Source organism: Xenopus laevis, chromosome 6L, assembly GCF_017654675.1.
Source record: "Xenopus laevis strain J_2021 chromosome 6L, Xenopus_laevis_v10.1, whole genome shotgun sequence".
Lineage (NCBI taxonomy): Eukaryota > Metazoa > Chordata > Amphibia > Anura > Pipidae > Xenopus > Xenopus laevis.
The window spans coordinates 11,914,964-11,940,216 of NC_054381.1; the positions used below are offsets into that span (position 1 = coordinate 11,914,964).

The following is a 25,253-nucleotide window of genomic DNA, read 5'->3' on the forward strand; positions in this document are numbered from 1 at the left end:
CAATCTGGTAGCTAGGGTTCAAATTACCCTAGCAACAAAGCATTGATTTGAATAAGATACTGGAATATGAATAGGAGAGACCTGAAAAGAAAGATTAATAATAAAAAGTAGCAAAAGCTACCAGATTGCAGATGTTGTGTTGTTGTTTTAGATGGGGTCAGTGACCCCCATTTTAAAGCTGGAGACTAATATTCTGAGACAATATCCAATTGGTTTTCATTTTTTATTATTTGTGTTTTTTGAGTTATTTAGCTTTTTATTCAGCAGCTCTCTAGTTTGCAGTTTTGGCAATCTGGTTGCTAGGCTTCAGATTCCCTTAGCAACCATGCATTGATTTGAATAAGATGCTGGAATATGAATAGGAGAGGCATGAAAAGAAATATTAATAATAAAAAGTAGCAATAACAATACATGTGTAGGCTTGCAGATGTTGTGTTGTTGTTTTACACGGGGTCAGTGACCCCTGTTAAAAAGCTGGAAAGAGTCAGAAGAAGAAGGCAAATAGTTCAAAAACACTAAAAAAGAAATAATGAAGACTAATTGAAAATTTGCTTATAACTGACCATTTTATAACATATTAAAAGTTAACTTAAAGGTGAACCAACCCTTTAAGAAGCATGCAAGGCTGATTGGTTCAAGAGTTAGAACCAGCAGTGCTATACATATGATAAACATAGGGAATGTTTTCCCCTTCAAAATGTGATATCTACATTTCCATTGATAAGGCTTGTGCTTTGGAACCTAAACAGAGGATTCAGCCTTTTTATGATGTCATCAATGATGTCAGGGGACTTGCCTGCTCATCCCTCAGCCTCTTTGCCAGTCACTGATGACTTAATAATTCCTATTCTTTTTTTGTCTTTTCATGGTGTCCAATGAAAAACTGTCACTTGCCTGATCATCAGTTCCCCCCCCCCCAACATGTATCTGATCTCCCCTAATAGGGATGTTCCTACAGTTTGGGAAACAATTAACTGTATGCAGTCTGATTCCCATGCAATTGGATTGGCCAGGGGCACAGCACAGTTCAAGGTTGGGCCAAGGGGCTTCTATTTCCATGTCTAAAGGAAGTGAGGGATGTAATGAAAATGTGCTCCCCCACCGTCTGAAAATCTCGGCATTTGTCCCTGTTATGTAATGTTATAATTAAATAAGCAGGAAACTTGTGCTGGTTACGCTTTGCCCCCCGGGGTGCATTGGGCACACTCTGTTCTGCATCTGAATGTTCCAGGAGGAGATTCCGATGCAGATAGGAATTAGTAAGCCAGCAACATGAATGGACATATACACCCACACGCCTCCCCGATTATCAGCACATCCCAAGCACTCTAACAGGACAACCGTGTGGCTGCTGGGCTTTCATTTCTATATATAGGGAATGTTCATTTTTAGTATTTTATAGCCAATTTTTAACATTGGTCTTCATTATTTATTTTGTATGTTTTTTTTTATTATTCCCCCTTCCTGTTCTGGCCATTTTCAACCTGCTGTCTGGTTACTGGGGGGTCACTGATCCTGGCTAACAAACAATAAATTGACTGCGAGATTTCAGTTTTATGTTAATTCTTGTTTTTTTTGGCTGATTTTTATATCCTGTCCCTGTAAAGCAGTGATCCCAACCAGGGCTGTACTGAGAATTAAAATAGGCCCTGGCATTTCAGGTATACATAGGCCCACTGGCCCACACTGAGGCCCAAACAGTCCACACCAGCCCACTAAATACTGATTTTCTATGACACCTTATAGCAGCCCAGCCAGAACCCACAGATTACCAGTCCGGGCCTGATCTCAACTAGTAGTTCAAGAGCAACATTTTGCTCGCCAACCCCTTGGATGTTGCTCTCAGTGGCCTCAAAGCAGGTGGTTACTTTTTTAATTTCTGCTTTGGAGGCAAGTTTTGGTTGCAAAGAAACCACGTGTACTGACAAACAGAGCCTCCTGTGGGCTGCCAGTCCATAAAGGGGCTACCAATAGCCAATCACAGCTCTTATTTGTCACTCCAGGACCATTTTTCATTTTGCGTTGCTTCCCGACTCCTTTTACAGCTGAATGAAAAGGTTGGGGACCCCTGCTTTAGGGCAGGGGCACACGAAGCTACTGGGGCAGATTAGTCACCCATTGACAAACCACTTCTTCTTCGGGCGACTAATAACCCCAAACTGCCTCCCCGTCTGCTACAATCTAAATCACCGGCGGGATGGCACTACGAGCAATTTGTTTTCCGAAGTTGCCCCAAGTTTCCTCGTGAGACAACTTCGGGCGGCTTCTGAATATGAAGCGCTCCGAAAGCTATCACGCCAGCGATTTCCATTGTAACAGGCAGGGAGGCAGTTCCGGGAGTTTAGTCGCCCGAAAAAGAGGCAATTTGTCGCCAGGTGACTAATTCTAAAACGACTCTTCTCGTCTGTCTCTGTCCTTAATGTCTTCTGTTTTGATTTCAAAATTGCTGCCTGGTTTCTAGGATAATTAGACCCTAGCAACCAAATTAAAAGTCAGAGAACTGCAAAACAAACAAAAATGTAATCATTCAAACACCACAGCTGCAAATAGAAACTGTCTACACCGTACATATTAAAACTGCTTGTCATTTAGTGGCCCATTTGCAGTTACAGGCGATTTATCCTCATTTGCGCAAGTGCAGAAAATCAAAGTTGATTCTATACAACCCAGCCATTGAGATAATGTTCCTGTTGCTAATCAGGTCAATTTGTCCCCAAACACGTTTTCCTCCTAGAGAGACATATCCCATAGATCGGTATCTTTAGTATCACATCTTGTCACCAACAATACCAGTACTCACTCCCTATGATTCCAGTGATACTAAACTGAGTTAACCTGGCACTCAGATGGTTAAAGCATAGTCTCGCTCCCCGTGTCGCCCTAAAACAAATCAATTTTATTCCTGTCATGGAAAAATGGAACTGGACTAAATGTGAGGGGAGTTAAAGGGGCAGTGAGGCTTAAAAACTAGTCAAAATCAATATACTGGGCTTTAGGCTTTGGCACTGGAAGCAGCTGTTTTATTGCCCCACTAACCTAAATAGAGACATGTACCTAAACAACATAGAGACATTTATTTTTCCCAGAGCTTCATAGTCTGCTAACTGCAGTCCCAGGAATCCACTGGAATCGCTTGTGCTTATTGGTATTTTCCTTTGCATATCCAAGGGCAATAAAGAACTGGGTTCTATGAAGCAATTGAAGGGGCTACTATGACCCTGCTCATAATTTAGCTGATTGGACTATTAATTTTAGGGTAAAGCTAGCTGTCTGCACAGGACCATCCTACACTGCTATCGTATGTACAACAGTGTGGGAGCTGCCTCGTGGCTTGCCTCTTCCCAGACACAATGATTGTGTATTGACTGGCGGTCAGGATAAAGCAGGTTCTGAAAGACCTATCTGTTGACCTTTCCCAGTCCAGAGCCCCAATGATTTCAGCTTTGTTTATGACACCTTAAATAGCCTTTGGAAGGACTGCTGCATTTATCCATTGATCTGTCTATCTGGCCCGTGTTGCTACTGGGGCTGCTTCCGGCGCTGATGACATTGGAAACCACAAAGAAACTTGCATTGACAGGACTAAAGGCACATGACAGATTTAGGTTCACCCTGGGTATCTCCGACAGATAAATCTTTCATCACAAAAAATCCCTCTCCTCCTCACAATGGCAACAGCACTGTGACCTCAGTTTTACTGGCATAAAATCATTTTATATATATATAATATTAGCTTTTATTGTTAGTAAGTGTGTTGATTGGAGGATAGTTTCTTGTATTCAAAGGCAAGTTTAATGCACCATGCATGGGCTGCTTTTTGAGCCTAAAGGTTCTTGGGGTCACACATAGTGATGGGAGAATAAATTCGGCAGGCGCGAATTTGCAGCGAATTGCCGTGTTTCGACACCAGCAAATAAATTCACTAAGCTGTTGTGAAAATTCGCCAGCATCAAAATTTTTTGGATGCGAGTTGGAAAAGCCTCTCACTTCAAAACCGTCGCGTGTCAACATTATCTTAATGCCCATTGACTTTAACGCTGGTGTCAAAATTGATGCGAGCGTCAGAACTGACACGGGCGTCAAAATTGATGCAGGTGTCAAAATTGATGCAGGCGTCAAAAAGCAAAAGCGAAATGGGACAAATTCACCAATCACTAGTCACAAATACCCATTTGACCATATTGGCTGTGAAATGTGAATTCTCACGTTTTTTTGCCGAAATCCACTGCATCTGCCTGCACCTGAGCAGAGACTATGCTTCCGGGTGCAACAGAGCAGCAGAAGAAGATCAGCGGGAGAGCAGATTCTCAGCCTTGGCCAAGACCTCCATTCTTGTGGCCCTAGCCTTAGCAATTTAACATACTCGGGGGTGCCCAACTTTTTGGTATCCCCATTCAATTGACCTTTACTCATCCTTTATTAGATAATACAGTAGAGCCACCATTTTATGTTTTTCAGGGGACCAGGAAAAATTATGTAAAATCCGGGAAAATGTAAAATCAGAGACTGTATAAGGGCCCGTACACACAAGCGTTTTTACCTGGTTTCCCTGCGTTGTGCTTTCTTCTGTTCAGCCGCAGGGGCGCGCAGGAGCAAACACACTGAATTATTTTCAAAGGGGGCTGTACTCACACAGACGCATGTATGTGCCGAACGCAGGTGAAATGCAACATGCTGCGTCCCAAACTGCGTTTGGCACTTACATGCATCTGTGTGAGTACAGCCCCCTTCAAAATAATTGACTGCGTCTACTCCTGCGCTCTCCTGCGGCTGAACAAAAGAATGCGCAATGCAGGGGAGCGCAGGTAAAAGAGGCCATGTGTAAGGGCCCTAAGGAGCAGGCGAATTGCAATTGACCATTTACAGGCAGAACCATGGCAAAATATACATCGGGTTAGTATTTTGAACCTCTTTATTTCACAAATAATAACATAATCATAGAGGAAAAAAAACAACAGAATTTTGATGTCAAATCCGGGAAAACATTACTTAAAATCAGGGAAATGCACCTATTGAAATGCATTATAAATTTTTACAAATAAAAAATGTAAAATTTCATCAGGGGACTTAAAATTGAGGTTTCACTGTATTAGATCTGCAAGGTCTGCTCTGGCTTCCTCCCTCATTCTGAAATATATCGTCAGGTTAATTGGCTCCTGGGAATGCGCTAATTACTGTATATCAGTGAGGTGCTAAAAAGACCAACTAAGCTAATGTCACATGGACAGTGGCCACTCAGGAAAGGAAAGCAGTCCTTAATGTGTCAAATTGCCTCCCCTTTGAGGCCAGACACACAAACAGATGTCAGATGAGACACTTACTTATAAAGATTGAGCTTCCCTGCTGCACTTGTCAGTTACTGGAGGGCTTCATCCAACTGTGTCTGCTTTGGTTGTGCAATCAAGTCAGATTTTCACATAATCAGCAGAGCTGTGTCTGCGTAACAATGTCTGCTTGTAGCTAAAGGACAGCATTGATGTATCAGCCATAATTCCGGGATCAAATAAGTGGTTACCCCATTTCTCACCTTAAAGGGGTGGTTCACCTTTAACTTAAAGGAACAGTTCGGTGTAAAAATAAACTGGGTAAATAGATTGGCTGTGCAAAATAAAAAGAGTTTCTAATATAGTTAGTTAGCCAAAAATATAATGTATAAAGGCTGGAGTGACTGGATGTGTAACATAATAGCCAGAACACTACTTCCTGCTTTTCAGCTCTCTAACTCTGAGTTAGTCAGTGACTATAAGGGGGGCCACATGGGACATAACTGTTCAGTGAGTTTGCAATTGATCCTCAGCATTCAGCTCAAATTCAAAAGCAACAGTTATGACCCATGTGGCCCCCCTCAAGTCACTGCCTGGTAACCAATCAGTGGAAAGCAAGAGAGCTGAAAAGCAGGAAGTAGTGTTCTGGTTATTATGTTAGACATCCAGTCCTTATACATTACAATTACAACTATAATGAAAAGATTTTTTATTTTGCACATTCTATCTATTTGTCCAGTGCATATTTTTTATGCTGAACAATTCCTGTAACCTTTAGTACGTTATAGAAAAGCCAGTTCTAAGCATCTTTACAATTGGTCTTCTTTATTTATTTTTTATAGTTTTTTAATTATTTGTCTTTTTCTTCTGACTTTTTCCAGCTTTCAAATGGGGATCACTGACCCCATCTAAAAAACAAATGCTCTGTAATAAGGCTACACATTTACTGTTATTGCTACTTTTAATTGCTCATCTTTCTATTTAGGCCCTCTCTTATTCATATTCCAGTCTCGTATTCAAATTAATGCAGGGTTGCTAGGGTAGTTTGGACCCTAGCTACCAGACTGCTGAAAATGCAAAATGGAAAAGCTGCGGAGTAAAAAGTTTAATAACTAGAAAACGTTAAATAATAAAAAATAAAACCAATTGTTTATCACTGCAAACTGGAGAGCTGCTGAATAAAAAGTGAAATAACTCAAAAACCATAAATAATAAAAAATGAAAACCAATTACAAATTGTCTCAGAATATCACTCTCTACATGATACTAAAAGTTAATTCAAAGTTGACCAACTGCTTTAAGCTACGGCCCTCAGGCTGAGCTCCAAGCCGCACCCCAGGGGAGCAGCCTTTTAGTTTGGGAACCACTCATATAATTATTTCCTTTGTGGAAGTGACGCTGAATAAAAGGTAATAGATGATTTCTGTACAAACAAATGAATTGCTGTGCAAACAAGTGAAGCCAGACATTGAACTGAATTATAATTGTGTTTGTCTAGGTTATTGAATCTGTCAGGCCCTTAGGGCTCTTACTCACGCGCGTTTTTACCTGCGCTCCCCTGCGTTCTGTTTTTCGGCGTTCAGCTGCAGGGGAGTGCAGGAATATTTCCAATGGGGCTGTACTCACACAGGCGCGTGTAGGCGCTGAACGCAGGAAAAATTCAGCATGTTGCGTCTCAACCTGCGTTCGGCGCCTACATGCGCAGGTAAAAATGCGCGTGAGTAAGAGCCCTTAGACATGATAACTGTCAATTGCCTGGCCAGGCTCTTTCATCGGGACTGGAATCTTGTATATTACAATTCGACTGCAAACATCAAAACTGCAGATTTTGGGGCCTCATTTACTATTAGAAGGAACTGCAGATTTTGGGGCCTCATTTACTATTAGAAGGAACTGCAGATTTTGGGGCCTCATTTACTATTAGAAGGCACAGTGCTGGGCACAAAACTGTGATTTATTTTCTGCTGCCATGCTGATTTATCTCATTAGCTCTAGTTAATGGAGAAATGTGCATCTACTTGAAAACTTATGCACTTAAATGGGTGGTTCACCTTGTGTTAACTTTTAGCTATGTTATAGAAAGGCCAGTTCTAAGCAACTTTTCAATTCGTTTTCATTATTTATTTTTTATAGTTTTATAATTATGTCTTTTTCTACTGACTCTTTCCAGCTTTGCTGACCCCATCTAAAAAGCAAATGCTCTGTAAGGCTACAAATTTATTGTTATTGCTAATTTGTATTACTTATCTTTCTATTCAGGCCTCTACTATTCATATTCCAGTCTCTTATTCATATCAATGCATAGTTGCTAGGGGAATTTGGACCCTAGCAACCGGACTGCTTAAAGGAATAGTTCAGTGTGAAAATAAAAACTGGATAAATAGATAGGCTGTGCAAAATGAAAAATGTTTCTAATATAGTTAGTTAGCAAAAAATGTAATGTATAAAGGCTGGCGTGATTTGATGTGTAACATATCAGTCAGAACTGCTTTTCAGCTCTCTTTGTTTACACTGACTGGTTACCCTGGTTACCAGGCAGTAACCAATCAGAGACTTGAGGGGTAGCCAAATGAGTCATAACTGTTGCTTTTGAATCTGAGCTGAATGCTGAGGATCAATTACAAACTCACTGAACAGAAATGTACCATGTGGCCCCCCTTCAAGTCGCTGACTAACTCAGAGTTATAGAGCTGAAAAGCAGGAAGTTGGATTCTTACTGTTTTATTAGACATCTGTTCACTCCAGCCTTTATACATTACATTTTAGGCTAACTAACTATATTAGAAACATTTTTTATTTTGCACAGACTATCTATTTACCCAGTTTTTATTTTCACACTGAACTATTCCTTTAAAATGCAAAATAGAAGAGCTGCAGAATAAAAAGTTAAATAACTAGAAAACCTTAAATAATAAAAAAAATAAAAACAATTGCTTATTACTCTCTACATCATATTAAAAGTTAATTCAAAGGTTATAACCCCTTTAAAGGCACTGGAATATCATGCCCACCTTAATTATTTTGATTTTAGCATTTAAATTCCTTAAAGGAACCTTTCAGAAAAGCAAGAGAGCTATTTACCCAGTTTTTATTTTTATACTGAACTGTTCCTTTAAGTTAAAGGTAAAGCACTTCTTTAGGGCTAGTCCACACGAGGAGATTCGCAGAGATTTTGTCGCCTGGAGACTAATCACCTCGTCTTTTGAGAGACTATCTCTATCTCACTGAGGCAACTTTGGGCGACTATTGAAAACGCATCGCCGCGTGTGCATTTGCGCAGGCGACTTTTCATTCTAGCCTATGGGGGAAAACGGTGAGGCAGTTCGAGGAGTTAGTTGCTCAAAAGACGAGGCGATTAGTCGCCAGGCGACAAAATCTCCCCGAATCTCCTCGTGTGGCCTTACCCTTAAGGTGAGAAATCGGGTAAAAACGTATTTGATCACCTAATCTTGGAATTATGGCTGATTATTATTACATAATTATTTTTTTCATTCTGCACAGCCTATCTATTTACCTAGTTTTTATTTTTATACTTAACAATTCCTTTAAAGTTCCTGTTCCTAGCAGGAAGTGACGGAGCAGTTAAAGGAAACCAATTGCCGATATCTGTGTTGGTTCTTTAAGTGTACTGACACCTGGAACAGACCTTCTACAATTCCCAATGTGCCGGGATCCTGTCACTTGATGTGAATTTTGTATTCAAATGATTGTAATCAAACTGTCCTTATGTAGCATTCCTTACATATAGCTGAATGAGCCTTTGTGAGGGCGAGAGGGTCCCAAGGCATAATAGGTGAGAGCTGCCATACTTCTTGACTTAATTTTTAGAGGTTCTTCTTAAAGGTTCTATGTTTTTGCTGCCTGGCCCAGTGTATTCAGTATGGTCTCCCAGTCATCTATAGTGCAAAGGTGTAGAAGAAAAAGACTGTCTTGCATTACCTTTCCCCTTTATTCCTCTTTATCTTTTGAAGAATACCAGGCTCCTGCATGGGGCCACATCAGTTCTAGAGAGGCCCAATAATATATAGGAGACCTTGTAACAGTATCAGAACAACAGGGCTGATTTACTGGAGGTGAAGCCCAGGGCAAAACAGATTCTGATCTATGGCCCCTCACTTATTGTTGGCATTACAACTCCCAGCACAACATTCAGCTGATTTGGGCCACACTGATATAAAATGTCTTGACCTACTGCGCTGCTATCTTTTTTTTGTATTCTAATGGAAAAGAACTATAGGGGGTTTGGGAGAAACCAAATTTTGATATATGCTGTATAACTGTATATGGTCTGTATTAAAAATAAAAGAAATCTTGAATCTTTCTACTCATCTGCTGCCTTGTAGGATATCACCATAGGCAGGACCCTGGACTTTGCATTTTAGTAAATTAGCTTTGTCCCAGAGAATTCTCGCCTGGCGAAGTGTTGCAATGGGTGCGAAGCCATCGCTGGCGAATTATCGCCGGTTAGTAAATCTGCCCCCTTAACTTCCATTGACTTGATTAAATGGATATTTTTACACTTATTTACCCAGGTACACTTTCACTGGCATTTATACTTTTGAATCAATGATAAAAATACTGGCACGGGGATTCTGCTTGAAGCCATTCACGTTTCTGCGAGACCCATGGAACTGGCTGGATTTCAGTGTTATCGTTATGGCGTAAGTATGATTCTGTATCATTACAATATACAGTGCGATAGGTCCATCCCTTCCATTGAATCCGTGCTGTTGGGTTACAGGAATCCTTGCAACCTTCCTTTCGTACCGCAATACCTTTGCGGCTATGGCCAGCTTAATACATATGTTATGAAATTTGGAGAAATGTATTAATAAAATCGAATTTTAAAAACTCGAACGAATCAAATTTTTTTAAAAACTAGAATCGAGCTGGATAATTCCCTAGTCAAATTTGACAATTTTGACCATAAAAAAAACTTCGAATTCGAATTTTCAATTCGACCCTTAAAGGGATACTGTCATGGGAAATTTTTTTTTTTTTAAAACGCATCAGTTAATAGTGCTGCTCCAGCAGAATTCTGCACTGAAATCCATTTCTCAAAAGAGCAAACAGATTTTTTTTATATTCAATTTTGAAATCTGACATGGGGCTAGACATTTTGTCAATTTCCCAGCTGCCTCTGGTCATGTGACTTGTGCCTGCACTTCAGGAGAGAAATGCTTTCTGGCAGGCTGCTGTTTTTCCTTCTCAATGTAACTGAATGTGTCTCAGTGGGACCTGGATTTTACTATTGAGTGTTGTTCTTAGATCTACCAGGCAGCTGTTATCTTGTGTTAGGGAGCTGTTATCTGGTTACTTTCCCATTGTTCTTTTGTTTGGCTGCTGGGGGGGGGAAGGGAGGGGGTGGTATCACTCCAACTTGCAGTACAGCAGTAAAGAGTGATTGAAGTTTATCAGAGAACAAGTCACATGACTTGGGGCAGCTGGGAAATTGACAATATGTCTAGCCCCATGTCAGATTTCAAAATTGAATGTAAAAAAATCTGTTTGCTCTTTTGAGAAATGGATTTCAGTGCAGAATTCTGCTGGAGCAGCACTATTAACTGATTCATTTTGACAGTATCCCTTTAATAAATCTGTCCACTAATGTAGAATTCTTAGAGAATTTGCAGCCTTATTAGTGCAGTTCAATGCATGGTCCTGGGTTTCCTATGCAGGGAGTCTTTACATGGCCAGCTCTTGGCTGAGCATTTAGTTATTGACACTTGTAATATTTTGCGGCAGGAGTAATAAATCGTCTCTTGTTGCCAGGGGGAAGATAACGCTTTTTGAACAGAAAAAATTATCTCAGCCCAATTAGCTCCTATTAATCTTATCACTAATTACAGACTTCCATACACAGAGGCAAACAAACAGCTGGGAGCTCTTATCAGAAATGCAAACTAGAAATCAGCTTTATGTGTTCCCGCACCAGAGAAATGTCTTTGCACTTTATTCACATTACGGGGGTTATTTATCAAAATCCGAATTTATCTCATTATTTTCTGAAATATAATCCAACCAAATCCGCACGGGTTATTTCCCCTTATTTATCAATACGTTTTCCCGAAAATTTCCTGTGCAGGAAAAAACTAAAAAAAAACAGTGAACAATTCAGATCGTATGAATTTTTTCAGATTTCCGGCACAATTTTTTAAAATTTTTCCTGAAAACCAGGAAATCTTCAGATTATTGCACGAAACCCAGCGCAGATCAGGATATCTTTGGGACTTCTCCCTTTGATTTAGATACAACCTCGGCAGGTCTGAGATGCCAGATTTTCTGATTTTTCCCATCCTCGGGGTATAATAAATCCTGAAAAAATTCGATTTTATTGTAAAAAAATACTCACGTTTTTAGCATTCAGACTTCAAAAAATAACCCGATATGTTTATACTCACAGCTTACCTGCTGTTTTGTTATATACCTGCCTTAACCCTTTAGGTGCTGTAAAATCTACAATGCTGACACCAAAATACCAGCATGCCAGCCATGTAGTCTCTGCATTTCCAAATATATAGTTATTGCTACTTTTCACTAATCATCTTTCTATTCAACCCTCTCCTATTCATATTACTGTCCCTTATTCAAATGCATGGTTGCTAGGGTAACTTGGACCCCAGCAACCAGATTCCTAAAATTGCAAACTGGAGAGCTGCTGAATAAAAAGCTAAATAAGTAAAAAAACACACATAATAAAAAATGAAAACCGATTCAGATTGACTCAGAATATCACTCTCTACATCATACTAACAGTTAATTTAAAGGTGAACAACCCCTTTAACAGGATCGGCAAAAAGCTGCTCCTGGTTAGTTTAAGAGCCAAAATTTTAAAATTTTAAGTCTTAGAATCCGCCTCAGGGGGGCACTGAGTGCCAAATCAGCCCTGATAGAAAATGACCCCTATAATGTGAAAAGCTGAAAGAGTTAGCCTAATAACCCAATTCCCCCATGACTCCTACCATTGGCATGAATGGAAACTGCTTGTGACAGGCCATTTTTTTGCCCAAAAACACTCAAATTCTCTAATTTTAGGGTTAAAGCAACCTGGCGCTTATGGTTTCCATTTATGTGAATAACGAAAGGTACGTGGGATGATTCCATATTCAGGCAAATCTAAACATGATAGATTTAGTGCATCCCTACTGCAGAGTCACTATAGAAGAACTAGAGAATTCCTTAGGGTCACTCCTCCTACTCTGCAAGAAATGCCAGTGATATAGCTCCTCCCCCTACTTCTGTGCTACCCACGCTCTCAAGCTTTCTAAATGTATAAGCAATTTTGATATATTCTGGGCTGTCCATGCTCTCTATGCCACCCATGCTCTCAAGCATAATAATGATAAAATAAATAAAGAAGCAGCTTGAATTTGGGTGGTTTTTTTACCATAAAAAGCAAAAGGTTTGGGGGTCAGAAGCATACCTCCCAGCTGACCCTTTGAAATATGGACCAATAACAAGAGGCGGGGCTTATTTGAAAGTGGCGTGTTGGGGTTTGGTTGGATTCAGGCAAGGCCTAAATGCCAGTCTTTTGAAATTGTTCATTTTGTGAGGTATGCAGTAAAAACGGACACTGCTGCTTTTAATACATTGGCTTACTCCATCACTGTACCCCAAATAACTATGGTTTGGTTCTACAGGTGTGTAACAGGGTTTAGTAGCCTAGGGAATGTTTCAGCCATATGAACTTTCAGAGTATTGAGAGCTCTGAAAACTATATCAGTAATCCCATCCCTCTAACACAGTGGTCCCCAACCAGTAGCTCGTGAGCAACATGTTGCTCTCCAACCCCTTGGATGTTGCTCCCAGTGGCCTCAAAGCAGGTGATTATTTTTGAATTCCAGGCTTGGAGGCAAGTTTTGGTTGTATAAAAACCAGATGTACTGCCAAACAGAGTCTCAATGTAGGTTGACAATCCATATAGGTGCTACCAAATGGCCAATCACAGCCCTTATTTGGCACCCCAAGAATATTTTTCACGCTAGTGTTGCTCCCCAAATCCTTTTACTTCTGAATGTTGCTCACAGCTTCAAAAGGTTGGGGATCCCTGCTAACAACTCCAAGCCGCTGCGGTTGCTCCCACCATGTTTTCCTTGCTCCTCCCACGCTTTTGTTGGACGCTGTCTTGCTATTGATTGTGTTTGCTTTTCCCTTGTTACAGATATGCAACTGAGTTTGTGGACCTGGGCAATGTTTCCGCTTTGAGAACGTTCAGAGTACTTCGAGCATTGAAAACAATCTCGGTCATTCCAGGTGAGAATGGGGTTAAACACTAAGGCTGCTTCCAAGAGCCAACATGCCATTCCTGTTAACGAATGTAAACCCATGTTTCGGAATGGTTACATGTAGAGAATGGGACTTGTCAACAGAATTTACATTGGTGTCTGTATTGCACTTTATATTGCCCTTTTTAAAGAAAAAGCCTGGGAAAAAAGTGCAGATCTAATTGGCTGATCAAGAAATATTAGCAAATTGTGTTCTTATAAATTCATGACAGTATAAAAAGAATAATGAGGTGGGTGTGTTCCTGCTTGATATGAATTATTGTAAATATTCTGTGTCCCTGTTAAAACAATGAAGTTGAGTGAACCTAGCGACTTGATTGAGGCTGTATTCTGCAGATCCTTTGTCCGTCTGAATACAGAACAGTGCTGTCCAATTGTTCTTCTCATCGAGGGCATCAATAGCCAATTATACTAGTGAGGAAAGCAGGTTAGAATAAAAATTCTTGGTTGAGGTTCCAATTCTAGGTCCAACTGTGCAATTAAATGCTGGGAAGCAGTAGGAGCTGATATACAGAAGAACTTCTAGTGAAGGTTGAGGTTCCAAGTCTAGGTCCTACTGTGCAATTAAAGTTCTTACTATACAATGCTGGGAAGCAGTAGGAGCTGATATACAGAAGAACTTCTGGTGAAGGTTGAGGTTCCAAGTCTAGGTCCAACTGTGCAATTAAAGTTTGTATTATACAATGCTGGGAAGCAGTAGGAGCTGATATACAGAAGAACTTCTGATGAAGGTTGAGGTTCCAAGTCTAGGTCCAACTGTGCAATTAAAGTTTGTATTATACAATGCTGGGAAGCAGTAGGAGCTGATATACAGAAGAACTTCTGATGAAGGTTGAGGTTCCAAGTCTAGGTCTAACTGTGCAATTAAAGTTTGTATTATACAATGCTGGGAAGCAGTAGGAGCTGATATACAGAAGAACTTCTGGTGAAGGTTGAGGTTTCAAGTCTAGGTCCAACTGTGCAATTAAAGTTCTTACTATACAACGCTGGGAAGCAGTAGGAGCTGATATACAAAAGAACATCCAGTGAAGGTTGAGGTTCCAAGTCTAGGTCCTACTGTGCAATTAAAGGTCTTACTATACAACACTGGGAAGCAGTAGGAGCTGATATACAAAAGAACTTCCAGTGAAGGTTGAGGTTCCAAGTCTAGGTCCTACTGTGCAATTAAAGGTCTTACTATACAATGCTGGGAAGCAGTGGGAGCTGATATACAGACCTCTGGAGCACAGAAGAACTTCCAGTGAAGTTGACGCTCCGAGTCTAGGTCTCACTGTACAATGCTAGGAAGCAGCGGAAGCTGACCCAACCAGATGTTTAGCTGTGCTGAATTGCTATTGAACCTATTGAAGCATTCTCATGTGGTTTAAAAGCAAAATAGTAAGCCACTTGAAGGCCTTCTGTCCTGTTGGGAAGACTTCTCTGGGGTGTATCTATGGAAGAAACAGATCCTGTGACTGCTGAGAGCCCAGGCAGTATAGAGGATACTGTGGGGCAGTGGTTGATGAGCAGTTTCAGTTATCAATTAAGAGGGACCTAAAATAATTTTACTGTGAGACCCACTTACAGCAATCGTGCCGGTGAAACCTGTTACCAGGCTTAACTAGATTTTGCTCCAAAGCAAAAAAAGGCTTGAGCAGAGCCAGCAATAGAGTTCCACTTGCCTCCGTCTGACAGGCGAATTGATTTTGTGTGTTGTTTCAGTCCCCCGAGAACCAATGTTTAGACATTGGAAGAGAGAGCATTGGACATCTCTTTCATATTTATAGATTTGATCTCGTCAGCCTGCAGTTAGCCACGAGCGCACCCCCCTTGCACTTAATGATTGCCGGCCCTGCACTCACACAGATAATGATAGCGGTGATAATTAGCTGCTTTGGATGTGTAAATACAATGGCTGGTACCGAGCCGGCTCTTGCTGAAATGTAACAAGCCCTGGCCCTGAACTCTGTAGACAAGTCTTGTTCTGCCTTAGTGCTTAACATGTCTGACCTGCATGGCAAAAGGTAGAGGGGGCTGCATGATAATATGGGTATAGGTATTGTCCTGGCTGGGGAATCAACACTAATGCTTGGAATATAATGTCATATGGATACTGTAAAATACATACCGCTATGAACAATGTTACCCTAGATTTTATAATCCCAGAAGAACAATGGTTTATGGGCTGATTCAATGTTTTCAAGTGACTTCCAGCCCAGCAAGGGGTAGCAAAACTGTCATTTTTTTAATTTAAAGATTCCAGTTATTCCAAATAGAGTAAAAAAAAGTCGACCCTAAAGCACCGCTCCCAACCCGAAATCAACCAGTATATATATACACAAAAGCCATGAATATCTTGTAAATTATATCCTTATAAACGGTGAGTTCTGATGTCATCAGTTATAAACGGTGAGTTCTGATGTCATTTCTGTCACATGACTCACTGAAACTTGTATATTATAATAAATAAAGTACCCCCAGTTGCAAAATATGAGGATATTAGAAGTTACCTCAGAGTTCCATGACCTGTATAAAAACACTCGGCCTTCGGCCTCGTACTTTTATATGGTCATGAAACTCCTCGGTAACTTATAATATCCTTATATTTTACAAGAGGGGGTACTTTATTCACTATATATATATATAAATATCTATATATATAAGAAAGCTGCTGCCAGAAGTTGATATCGCAGTCAGGTTGGCACTAGGGATGCACCAAATCCACAATTATGGATTCGGCTGAACCCCCGAATCCTTCTTGAAAGATTTGTCCGAATACCGAACCGAATCTGAATCCTAATTTGCATATGAAAATTAGGGGTGGGAAGGGGAAAAAATTTACTTCCTTCCTTGACAAAAAGTTACGCGATTTCCCTCCCCGCCCCTAATTTGCATATACAAATTAGGATTCAGATTCGGTTCGGCCGGGCAGAAGGATTCGGCCGAATCCGAATCCTGCTGAAAGAGGCCGAATCCCGAACCGAATCCTGGATTCGGTGCATCCCTAGTTGGCACCAAGAAGAATGTGCTTCTGCTTATATACATCTGTAACAACATTTAGTCACATTTATCAAGGTTCGAATTTTGAATTCATGTGAGTTTTTTGAATGAACGAATTTGAAATTCGACTGCCTGGAATTTATTATTAAAACCAAATTTTTAAAACTCAAACTAATTTTAACGACCCGAAAACTCAAATCGAATTCGATTTGAATTCGATCAAATTTGATTCAAGTTTTTTCTCGAATGTCAGGAAGGCTACAAACATCTCCAAATTGATCCCTGGACCTCTCCCATTGATTTCTCCCATTGATTTATACAGCAATTTGTCAGGTTTTAGGTGGTAAATAGTCCAATTTGAATTCTTAAAGGGCCAGAGTATGATAAATTTAAAAAATCGAATTCCCTAGTCGAATTTGAGAGTTTTGACCATAAAGAAAATGATAACTTTCGAATTTGAATTTACAATTCAAACCTTAATAATTCTGCCCCTTACAGTATAACATATGTCATTTATACCCAACATCTAATCCAAGTCATCCAAATGAAGTTTAGGGGTACATGGGGCTTCTGTAATCGACTGCTTGATGATGCATGCATTTTATGAGATTGCTGTAATTAATTCCAATTAAATAGAATTTATGGAGCCCCATTATTTTAATAAGTAAATAGGCCCTATTGGCACCATCTCCCTTTGCTATACCTACTGTCTCACAATCTTCCTCTACCTACAGCCGCTGTCCTGCAGGGCCCCTGGTAGTCACTCCTATCTCTCATCTCCCCAAAGGCAACTCTTATTTAAATCACTTTAACTTTCAGAGATAGACGAGCCTCCATTCCATATAATAGTCTATATCTGGCACTCAGCATTTGGCTTTTTTTGTATGTAATTACCCAAAGCAAGAGTGACTAATTCCAGCCTTCAAAGGCCATACACATCAATTTTAGCACTCTGATCTTAAAGGCAGATTACAATTAAATGCTTTCTGTTGGCAGAAACCCACGCAGTTCCAGATTTACTGCTTAAAATCTCAAAAAATGCTTATTTGTATTGTTAGAATACACAACACTTATGTACAGTATTATAGTTTCTACCCCTGGGGGGGTAAATACAGATAATATATCAGTGCTCAGTGTATTTTGAGCTGGAAGGACTGGAAAGATACAACAGGAATTTAAACTATGTCACAATATTAGAAAAAGCAACAAAAAAATGGGACCCTGCAAAAGGTCATTTACATTTTGGACAAAAGGTAAAGGCATTTGGACAGAAGAGCAAGTCCACCCTGTTTGGCTTGTCCTTCTGTCCTATTGCCTTTTGCACCAAATGTTTCTTCGGGGAGAAACTCGGAAAACAGTATTTTTGTACTGAGCAAACCCATTCTGTCACAGAGAACCTTTTGCTCTCAATGTTGTATGTGTGTAGGGGAGTTTGTTTGTCATAGTGTAGGGTTCAAACCTTACTATAGGTCACTCTACTGGGTGGCAAAATAACTCCCCTCCTAAACTTAAGAGCAGAATTTCCATTTTTTTTAACACTGGAAATTTGATATTTTTAATTTAGCGCAGAGAGCTCTATATTAGCAACAACTTCGTGAAAAACCTCACCAGCCATTGGCGTTTTAGCCAGTGAGAAAGAAACAAGGGATGTTTTGTCACCCATGGTAGTGAAAATGTCCCATTTTGGAAGTTTACATTTAAAAACAGAAAAATAATTTAACTACCAGACAGTGCGCATCAATGTAGCCAGATTGCGGTAATGTCTCTAAACGATTCTTTTACGCCATCTGAGAGAACCATTCTGTACTATTTTTATGTAGCTGGAACTTACTGAACGTCTTGTCTCAGAGAACAAACTAATGACTCAGGAACATACAATGACATGCATTTATGTAATACAATATGCAGTACGTCAAGACCTTAAAGCAGGGTATATAAATGAAAGAACAGTCATCAAGAATCAATAGAAACTGAGAAAATATGAAGACTAATGTATTGATTTATCTGATTGTAACAGTAATAGTCTCTGGGAAGAGACTTTGGATGTGGTTTAGCAGGTATAGTAGGTAGGGATGTAGCGAACGTCGGAAAAAATGTTCGCGAACATGTTCGCGAACGTCCGGACAAAAATGCGAACGGTTCGCGAACGTTGCGGACCCCATAGACTTCAATGGGAAGGCGAATTTTAAAAGCTAGAAAAGACATTTCTGGCCAGAAAAATGATTTTAAAGTTGTTTAAAGGGTGCAACGACCTGGACAGTGGCATGCCAGAGGGGGATCAAGGGCAAAAATGTATCTGAAAAATACATTGTTGACACAGCGCTGCGTTTTGTGCTGTAAAGGGCAGAAATCACACTACGTCACTCAGGTGGTGTTTGTGGACACGGAATGTGAAAAAGCTCACACAGCTAGGTGGCACTTGGTTAAAGACTGGGCAAACAATGCCTGCAAGGTCAACGTATACAGTAGTGGTGGATACGGAATATATTATTGCTGCTTGAAAAACGTCACTCAGGTGGTGTTTACGGACACGGAATTATTAATGTTATTATTTAGACAGAATGTGAACAAGCTCACACAGCTAGGTGGCATTACTAGCCAGCACAGCTACCTAACCTAAAATGTCCCTCAAATCCCTGCAGACTTCTGTCCCTACAATACAGAGCAGTATCAAGTAGATTACTAGCCAGCAAAGTTACTATCAACTGTCCCTCAAATCACTAACAGCTCTCTCCCTACACTAGCTCTTCCAAGCACACACAGGCAGAATGAAAAAAACGCTGCAGGGCTTCAGTTTATATATGGAAGGGGAGTGGTCCAGGGGGTGTGGGGGTGGTCCAGGAGGGAGAGCTTCCTGATTGGCTGCCATGTATCTGCTGGTCTGGGGGAGAAATGGCAAAAAAAAAGCGCCAGCTAAGGCGAACCCAAATTGGCGAACGTTGCGCAACGTTCGCGAACATTCGGCGGACCGCGAACGGTCGATGTTCGTAGGAGGGTAGTGGCTGTAGTCTGCTGTGGAATAGGGCAGATATAGTAGGGAGATGTGGGGTAACAGTGATAGTATAGTAGTCTGTGGAGAAGGGAGTGTGATGTGGGATAGCAGTATAAGTAGGAGAGATGGTGTATAGTAACAGGTGGGATAATAGTCTTTATGGGAAGGGAGTGTGACTGTGGGATAGCAGGTTATAGTGGGAGAGATTGTGCCTATAGTACAGTGGATAATAGTCAAGGTGTGTGACTGGGATAGCAGGTATAGTAGGGAGAGATGGTGCCTATAGTAACAGTGGATATTAGTCTCTGGGAAGAGAGTGTGACTGTGGATAGCAGGTTATAGTAGGGGAGATGGTGCCTATAGTAACAGTGGGATAATAGTCTCTGGGAAGGGAGTGTGACTGTGGATAGCAGGTATAGTAGGGAGAGATGGTGCCTATAGTAACAGTGGATAATAGTCTCTGGGAAGGGAAGTGACTGTGGGATAGCAGGTATAGTAGGGAGAGATGGTGTCTATAGTAACAGTGGATAATAGTCTCTGGGAAGGGAGTGTTACTGTGGGATAGCAGGTATAGTAGGGAGAGATGGTGCCTATAGTAACAGTGGATAATAGTCTATGGGAAGGGAATGTGACTGTGGGATAGCAGGTATAGTAGGGAGAGATGGTGTCTATAGTAACAGTGGATAATAGTCTCTGGGAAGGGAGTGTGACTGTGGGATAGCAGGTATAGTAGGGAGAGATGGTGTCTATAGTAACAGTGGATAATAGTCTCTGGGAAGGGAGTGTTACTGTGGGATAGCAGGTATAGTAGGGAGAGATGGTGCCTATAGTAACAGTGGATAATAGTCTCTGGGAAGGGAATGTGACTGTGGGATAGCAGGTATAGTAGGGAGAGATGGTGTCTATAGTAACAGTGGATAATAGTCTCTGGGAAGGGAGTGTGACTGTGGGATAGCAGGTATAGTAGGGAGAGATGGTGCCTATAGTAACAGTGGATAATAGTCTCTGGGAAGGGAGTGTGACTGTGGGATAGCAGGTATAGTAGGGAGAGATGGTGTCTGTAGTAGCAGCAGAGGACAATACTCTCTAGGAAGGGACAGTGACTGACAGATCGCATTTAAAAGAACAGTAACACAAAACAATGCAAGTGTTTTAAAGTAATGAAAATATAATGTACTGTTGCACTGCACTGGTACAACTGGTGTGTTTGCATCAGAAACTCTACTATAGTTTATATAAACAAGCTGCTGTGTAGCCATGGGGGCAGCCATTCAAGCACAGGATACACAGTAGATAACAGATAAGTACTACTATAGTTTATATAAACAAGCTGCTGTGTAGCCATGGGGGGCAGCCATTCAAGCACAGGATACACAGTAGATAACAGATAAGTACTACTATAGTTTATATAAACAAGCTGCTGTGTAGCCATGGGGGGCAGCCATTCAAGCACAGGATACACAGTAGATAACAGATAAGTACTACTATAGTTTATATAAACAAGCTGCTGTGTAGCCATGGGGGCAGCCATTCAAGCACAGGATACACAGTAGATAACAGATAAGTACTACTATAGTTTATATAAACAAGCTGCTGTGTAGCCATGGGGGCAGCCATTCAAGCACAGGATACACAGTAGATAACAGATAAGTACTACTATAGGATGGCAGCAGCATTTTCCAAACTGATTTTTGGTTCAAAGAAAGCCTGTTTGGCTCAGGTCTGTCCCATCAATAAATGCCGCACTGCTGAGAAATAGTTATATAGTGGTAAGAGCACTTATAAATGACCCCCAATGCACTATAACCTGCATGAACTCAAGGCCTTGTGGAACGTTGTAAAGGACTGACACCTCAATGTTAATTGCCACTCACAAACTCAATAACTTGTTCAAGTGGATTGGCTTCTTCTGCCATTATTTATGTCAAGGCCAATGATATTTTTTTATGCACTGCAAACATAGAAAGAACTACCGTCTCCTTATGATTTACTGTAGCAAATGCCCACTGAATATTTAATGTAGGATAAAAGAGGAAATATCGGATTTGTTTAAAAAAAATAATAAAAATATCAATATTTTCTTAAGTGGATAGTATCATTCCTTGAAATGCGGCTGCCAGAACGCCATTGCAGCCTCTAACCAGTAAACAAACGTTTTCCTATGTTACTGACTAACGCTAGTAATTGGCCTTCAAAATGTTTGAACATAATGCAGATTGTCATTGGCACAGTAATCAATAGCTGCACAGTGAAGTTCTGGTGATTGGGCAGATAACAAGGGCAGTTACTGATTGTTTTTAGGCTCATACACAGGCAAGAATTTTTCAAGAATGATCAAATAGAGAGCCATTATCCTTCTATGTTGAATCACCTTTAAATTGTCCATAGACAACAAGGGCAGAGACAGACGAGAAGATTCAGGGAGATTTAGTCGCCCTGATGAGGAAACTTCAGGCGACTTCCGAGATTCTAGCCGATGGGGAGGCAGTTCGGGGAGATTAGACGCCTGAAGAAGAGGCGATTTGATCCGCTTATTTGGTGACCTAGCCAAACGATAGTGTTTGGCCACCTTAACTTCTTTAGTTAGACATTGTTGGGAGCCTTTGCATAAATGTTAATGCTATAAAACACCTTTATTACCCAACACATGATACAGAGGAACAAATCTCTCTTTTTAACCATATTTATCTAAAAAATAACTGGACTGGACTTGTTGAGTTGTTGCCATGCTTGAACCTTAATGCTTGATCTTCCCTTTTCCAGGTCTGAAGACCATTGTAGGTGCCCTTATTCAGTCAGTACGGAAACTTGCGGATGTGATGATCCTCACGGTTTTCTGCCTGAGTGTCTTCGCCCTGATAGGGCTACAGCTGTTTATGGGTCACTTGAAACAAAAGTGTGTGAGAGATCTGGATTATTTCAATGCGACCCAGATGGGGTTGCTGGACTGGAGTAACGAATCAATGTGGTCATCATATGAAGATTTCATCACCGACCCTGGTAAGGGAAGATTTAATTTTTTGAGGGTTTACATATTGCGAGCCCTCATTTCATGGATTTAATTGTGTTTCCATTAAAAATGTTCAATAATGTAGAAAGAAAAGCTGTGTTGCCTCCCTTCCTCCTGGCCTACCTGTCCCGCCGGGCAAATGCCCCTAACTTGTTACTCACCCCTCTGCGCAGGTCCTGTCCACGGAGTTCACAGGCGCCATCTTCTCCCAAGCAGTCTTCTTCCTGCTTTGACCGGCGTTTTTGGCGCATGCGCAGTAGGAGCATTTTACCGGTACGGATCTACTGCGCATCCGCCAAAAGTCACGAAGTTTTCTGATTTCACTTTGTGACTTTTGGTGTATGCGCAGTAGATCCGTACCGGTAAAATGCTCCTACTGCGCATGCGCCAAAAACGCCGGTCAAAGCAGGAAGAAGACTGCTTGGGAGAAGATGGCGCCTGTGAACTCCGTGGACTGGACGGGGTGAGTAACAAGTTAGGGGCATTTGCCCCGGGGGGACAGGTAGGCCAGGATGGAGGAGAGAGGGGGGGCAACAGGGGGGAGGGATATTTTGTGCCCAGGGGGTTTCCTTCTACTTTAAAGGGAAGAAAATGAAAATTGAATATAAGCTTCATCATATACTTAGATAAAAATCTTTCTAAATACAATCAATTATAAATTCTGCATTGTTTCTGAAATAATTAAGTTTATGTTCACTATCCCTGTCTCGGCATCTGTTTCTCTCTATTCTGTCTTCATGCAGAAGTTTGGTGTCAAATATTCATTGACAGTTAGATCCAATATATCTTATAGGACGGGCTTTCTTTCCTAGCAGATGTATTAGAGCTCACTCAAATAAGTGATTCCAGTACAAACAAAATGTAACAAAATAACTGCCTTTTGCACAAATCCTGCATGTAGAGAGACATGATGTCTGGGGATTTTAATAGAGTGAGCTCTAATACATCTTCTAGGCAAAAGGAGCCCCCCTATAAGATATATTGGATGTAACTGTCTGACAGCCAACTCCTGCATGAAGAGAGAATAAAGAAAAAACGATGCTGAGAGAGGGATAGTGAAGATAAACATATTTCAGAAACATAAACTTTATTTCAGAAACAGTACAGAATTTTTAATAGATTATATTTAGAAAACGTCATATCAATATGCTGAAGCTTATATTAAATTTAAGTTTTTGTGATAGTTCCCCTTTCAGGAACGGTTACAATATTGAAATCCATGTAAAACAGATATGGGACCTATTATCCAGAATGCTTGGATCCTGGGTTTTTCCAGATAATGGATCTTCATGCCTTAAGTCCACTAGAAAATCATGTAAACATTAAATAAACCCAATAAGCTGGTTTTGCTTCTAATAAGGATTAATTATATCTTAGTTGGGATCAAGTACAAGCTACTGTTTTATTATTACAGAGAAAAAGAAAATCATTAAAAAAAAAAATTGGATTATTTTATTATAGTGAAGTCTGTGCGGAGCATTCTGGATAATGGGTTTCTGCATAATGGATCCTATACTTGTATATAACAAATTCCTGAGTATTTATGCCTTTTATAGCCCCTCACACTTTCAATCCTGGAAGTCAGGACGCTGCCCTCAAATAGGCACCAACCACATTCCTAATCTTAAACAATTAAATAATTCTGTTTAACTGTTTAATTTTATTTGTGAGAGATGATGTCCTTAAGCGGGAACGAACTTGCACGGCCCTTCAGATACATGTCTAAACACAATAGGCTTTAGAACAGAAGCTCGAAGAATTCCTGCATAGGTCTGATTTAGCCCTTTATGTTTCATCTCTGATTGGTTTTTATTGTGAACTGCACTGGTGCCTGAGTCTTGTCTTGTTCAAGGCAAGTTTGCATGTTCCGGCAGTGATTGCTTCACAAGAAGGATAATAGAGGGCAAAGATTCCAGATGAGTTCTCTATTACTGGAAAAGGTGTTAGATCAGATACTGCAATCATATCCTCGCTGCTCTGCTAGACTTAGCTTTACCTTAATTACACATCCTGGAATATTTAAAGGTACACTGGAGATAAAGTACAGAATGTGAGAGAGCATATAGTTACAATGAGAATCCCATACAACCTTTAGCCATTGGGCCTATACCACAGTTCATTATTTATTAATACCTTATATGCATCTCTGTTTTCCATTGTAATGTAGAGTAGATCTTTACAGATTTAGGTGAATGGGTTGGATTTGGCAAGGCAATTTAATGATGACTTCACAATGTTAGTTTTATTTGCCCTTTATTAGAAGTTGAGTCCCCAGTGGCATAGGTTGGGCACATTGTTCTAGAGCCCAGAGGCCTCACCTTTATGGGACATTGATGTTAGCATGTTGCAAACTGAAAGGGGTGGTTCACCTTTCAGTTAATTTTTAGTAGGTTATAGAATGGTCTGTTCTAAGTAACTTTTCAATTGGTCTTCATTATTTCTTTTTTTATAGTTTTATAACGATTTGCCTTCTTCTTCTGACTCTTTCCAGCTTTCACTGAGCCCAAAAACAAATGCTCTGTAAGGCTACACGTCTATTGTTATTGCTACTTTTTGTTGCTCATCTTTCTATTCAGGCCTCTAGAAACCAGATTGCTGAAAACTGGAGAGCTGCTGAATAAAAAGCTAAACAACTCAAAAACCACGAATCATAAAAAAAGGAAAACAAATTGCAAATTGTATCATAATTTATACTGAGCAATTCCTTTAAATGGTTGAACGTG

General features: G+C 40.5%; 1 protein-coding gene across 4 annotated transcripts in view; it reads left to right on the plus strand.

The window, feature by feature from the left end:
- LOC108718723 (sodium channel protein type 5 subunit alpha) overlaps nucleotides 1-25,253 on the plus strand; it is a 220,458-nt gene that overhangs the window by 65,345 nt on the left and 129,860 nt on the right. For all 4 annotated transcript variants that reach the window (XM_041565779.1, XM_041565781.1, XM_041565780.1 and 1 more), the window contains exons 5-7: nucleotides 9,797-9,925; nucleotides 13,426-13,517; nucleotides 22,284-22,520. In XM_041565779.1, the coding sequence (XP_041421713.1) occupies nucleotides 9,797-9,925; nucleotides 13,426-13,517; nucleotides 22,284-22,520 (458 nt within the window). The remainder of the gene's footprint in view (nucleotides 1-9,796; nucleotides 9,926-13,425; nucleotides 13,518-22,283; nucleotides 22,521-25,253) is intronic.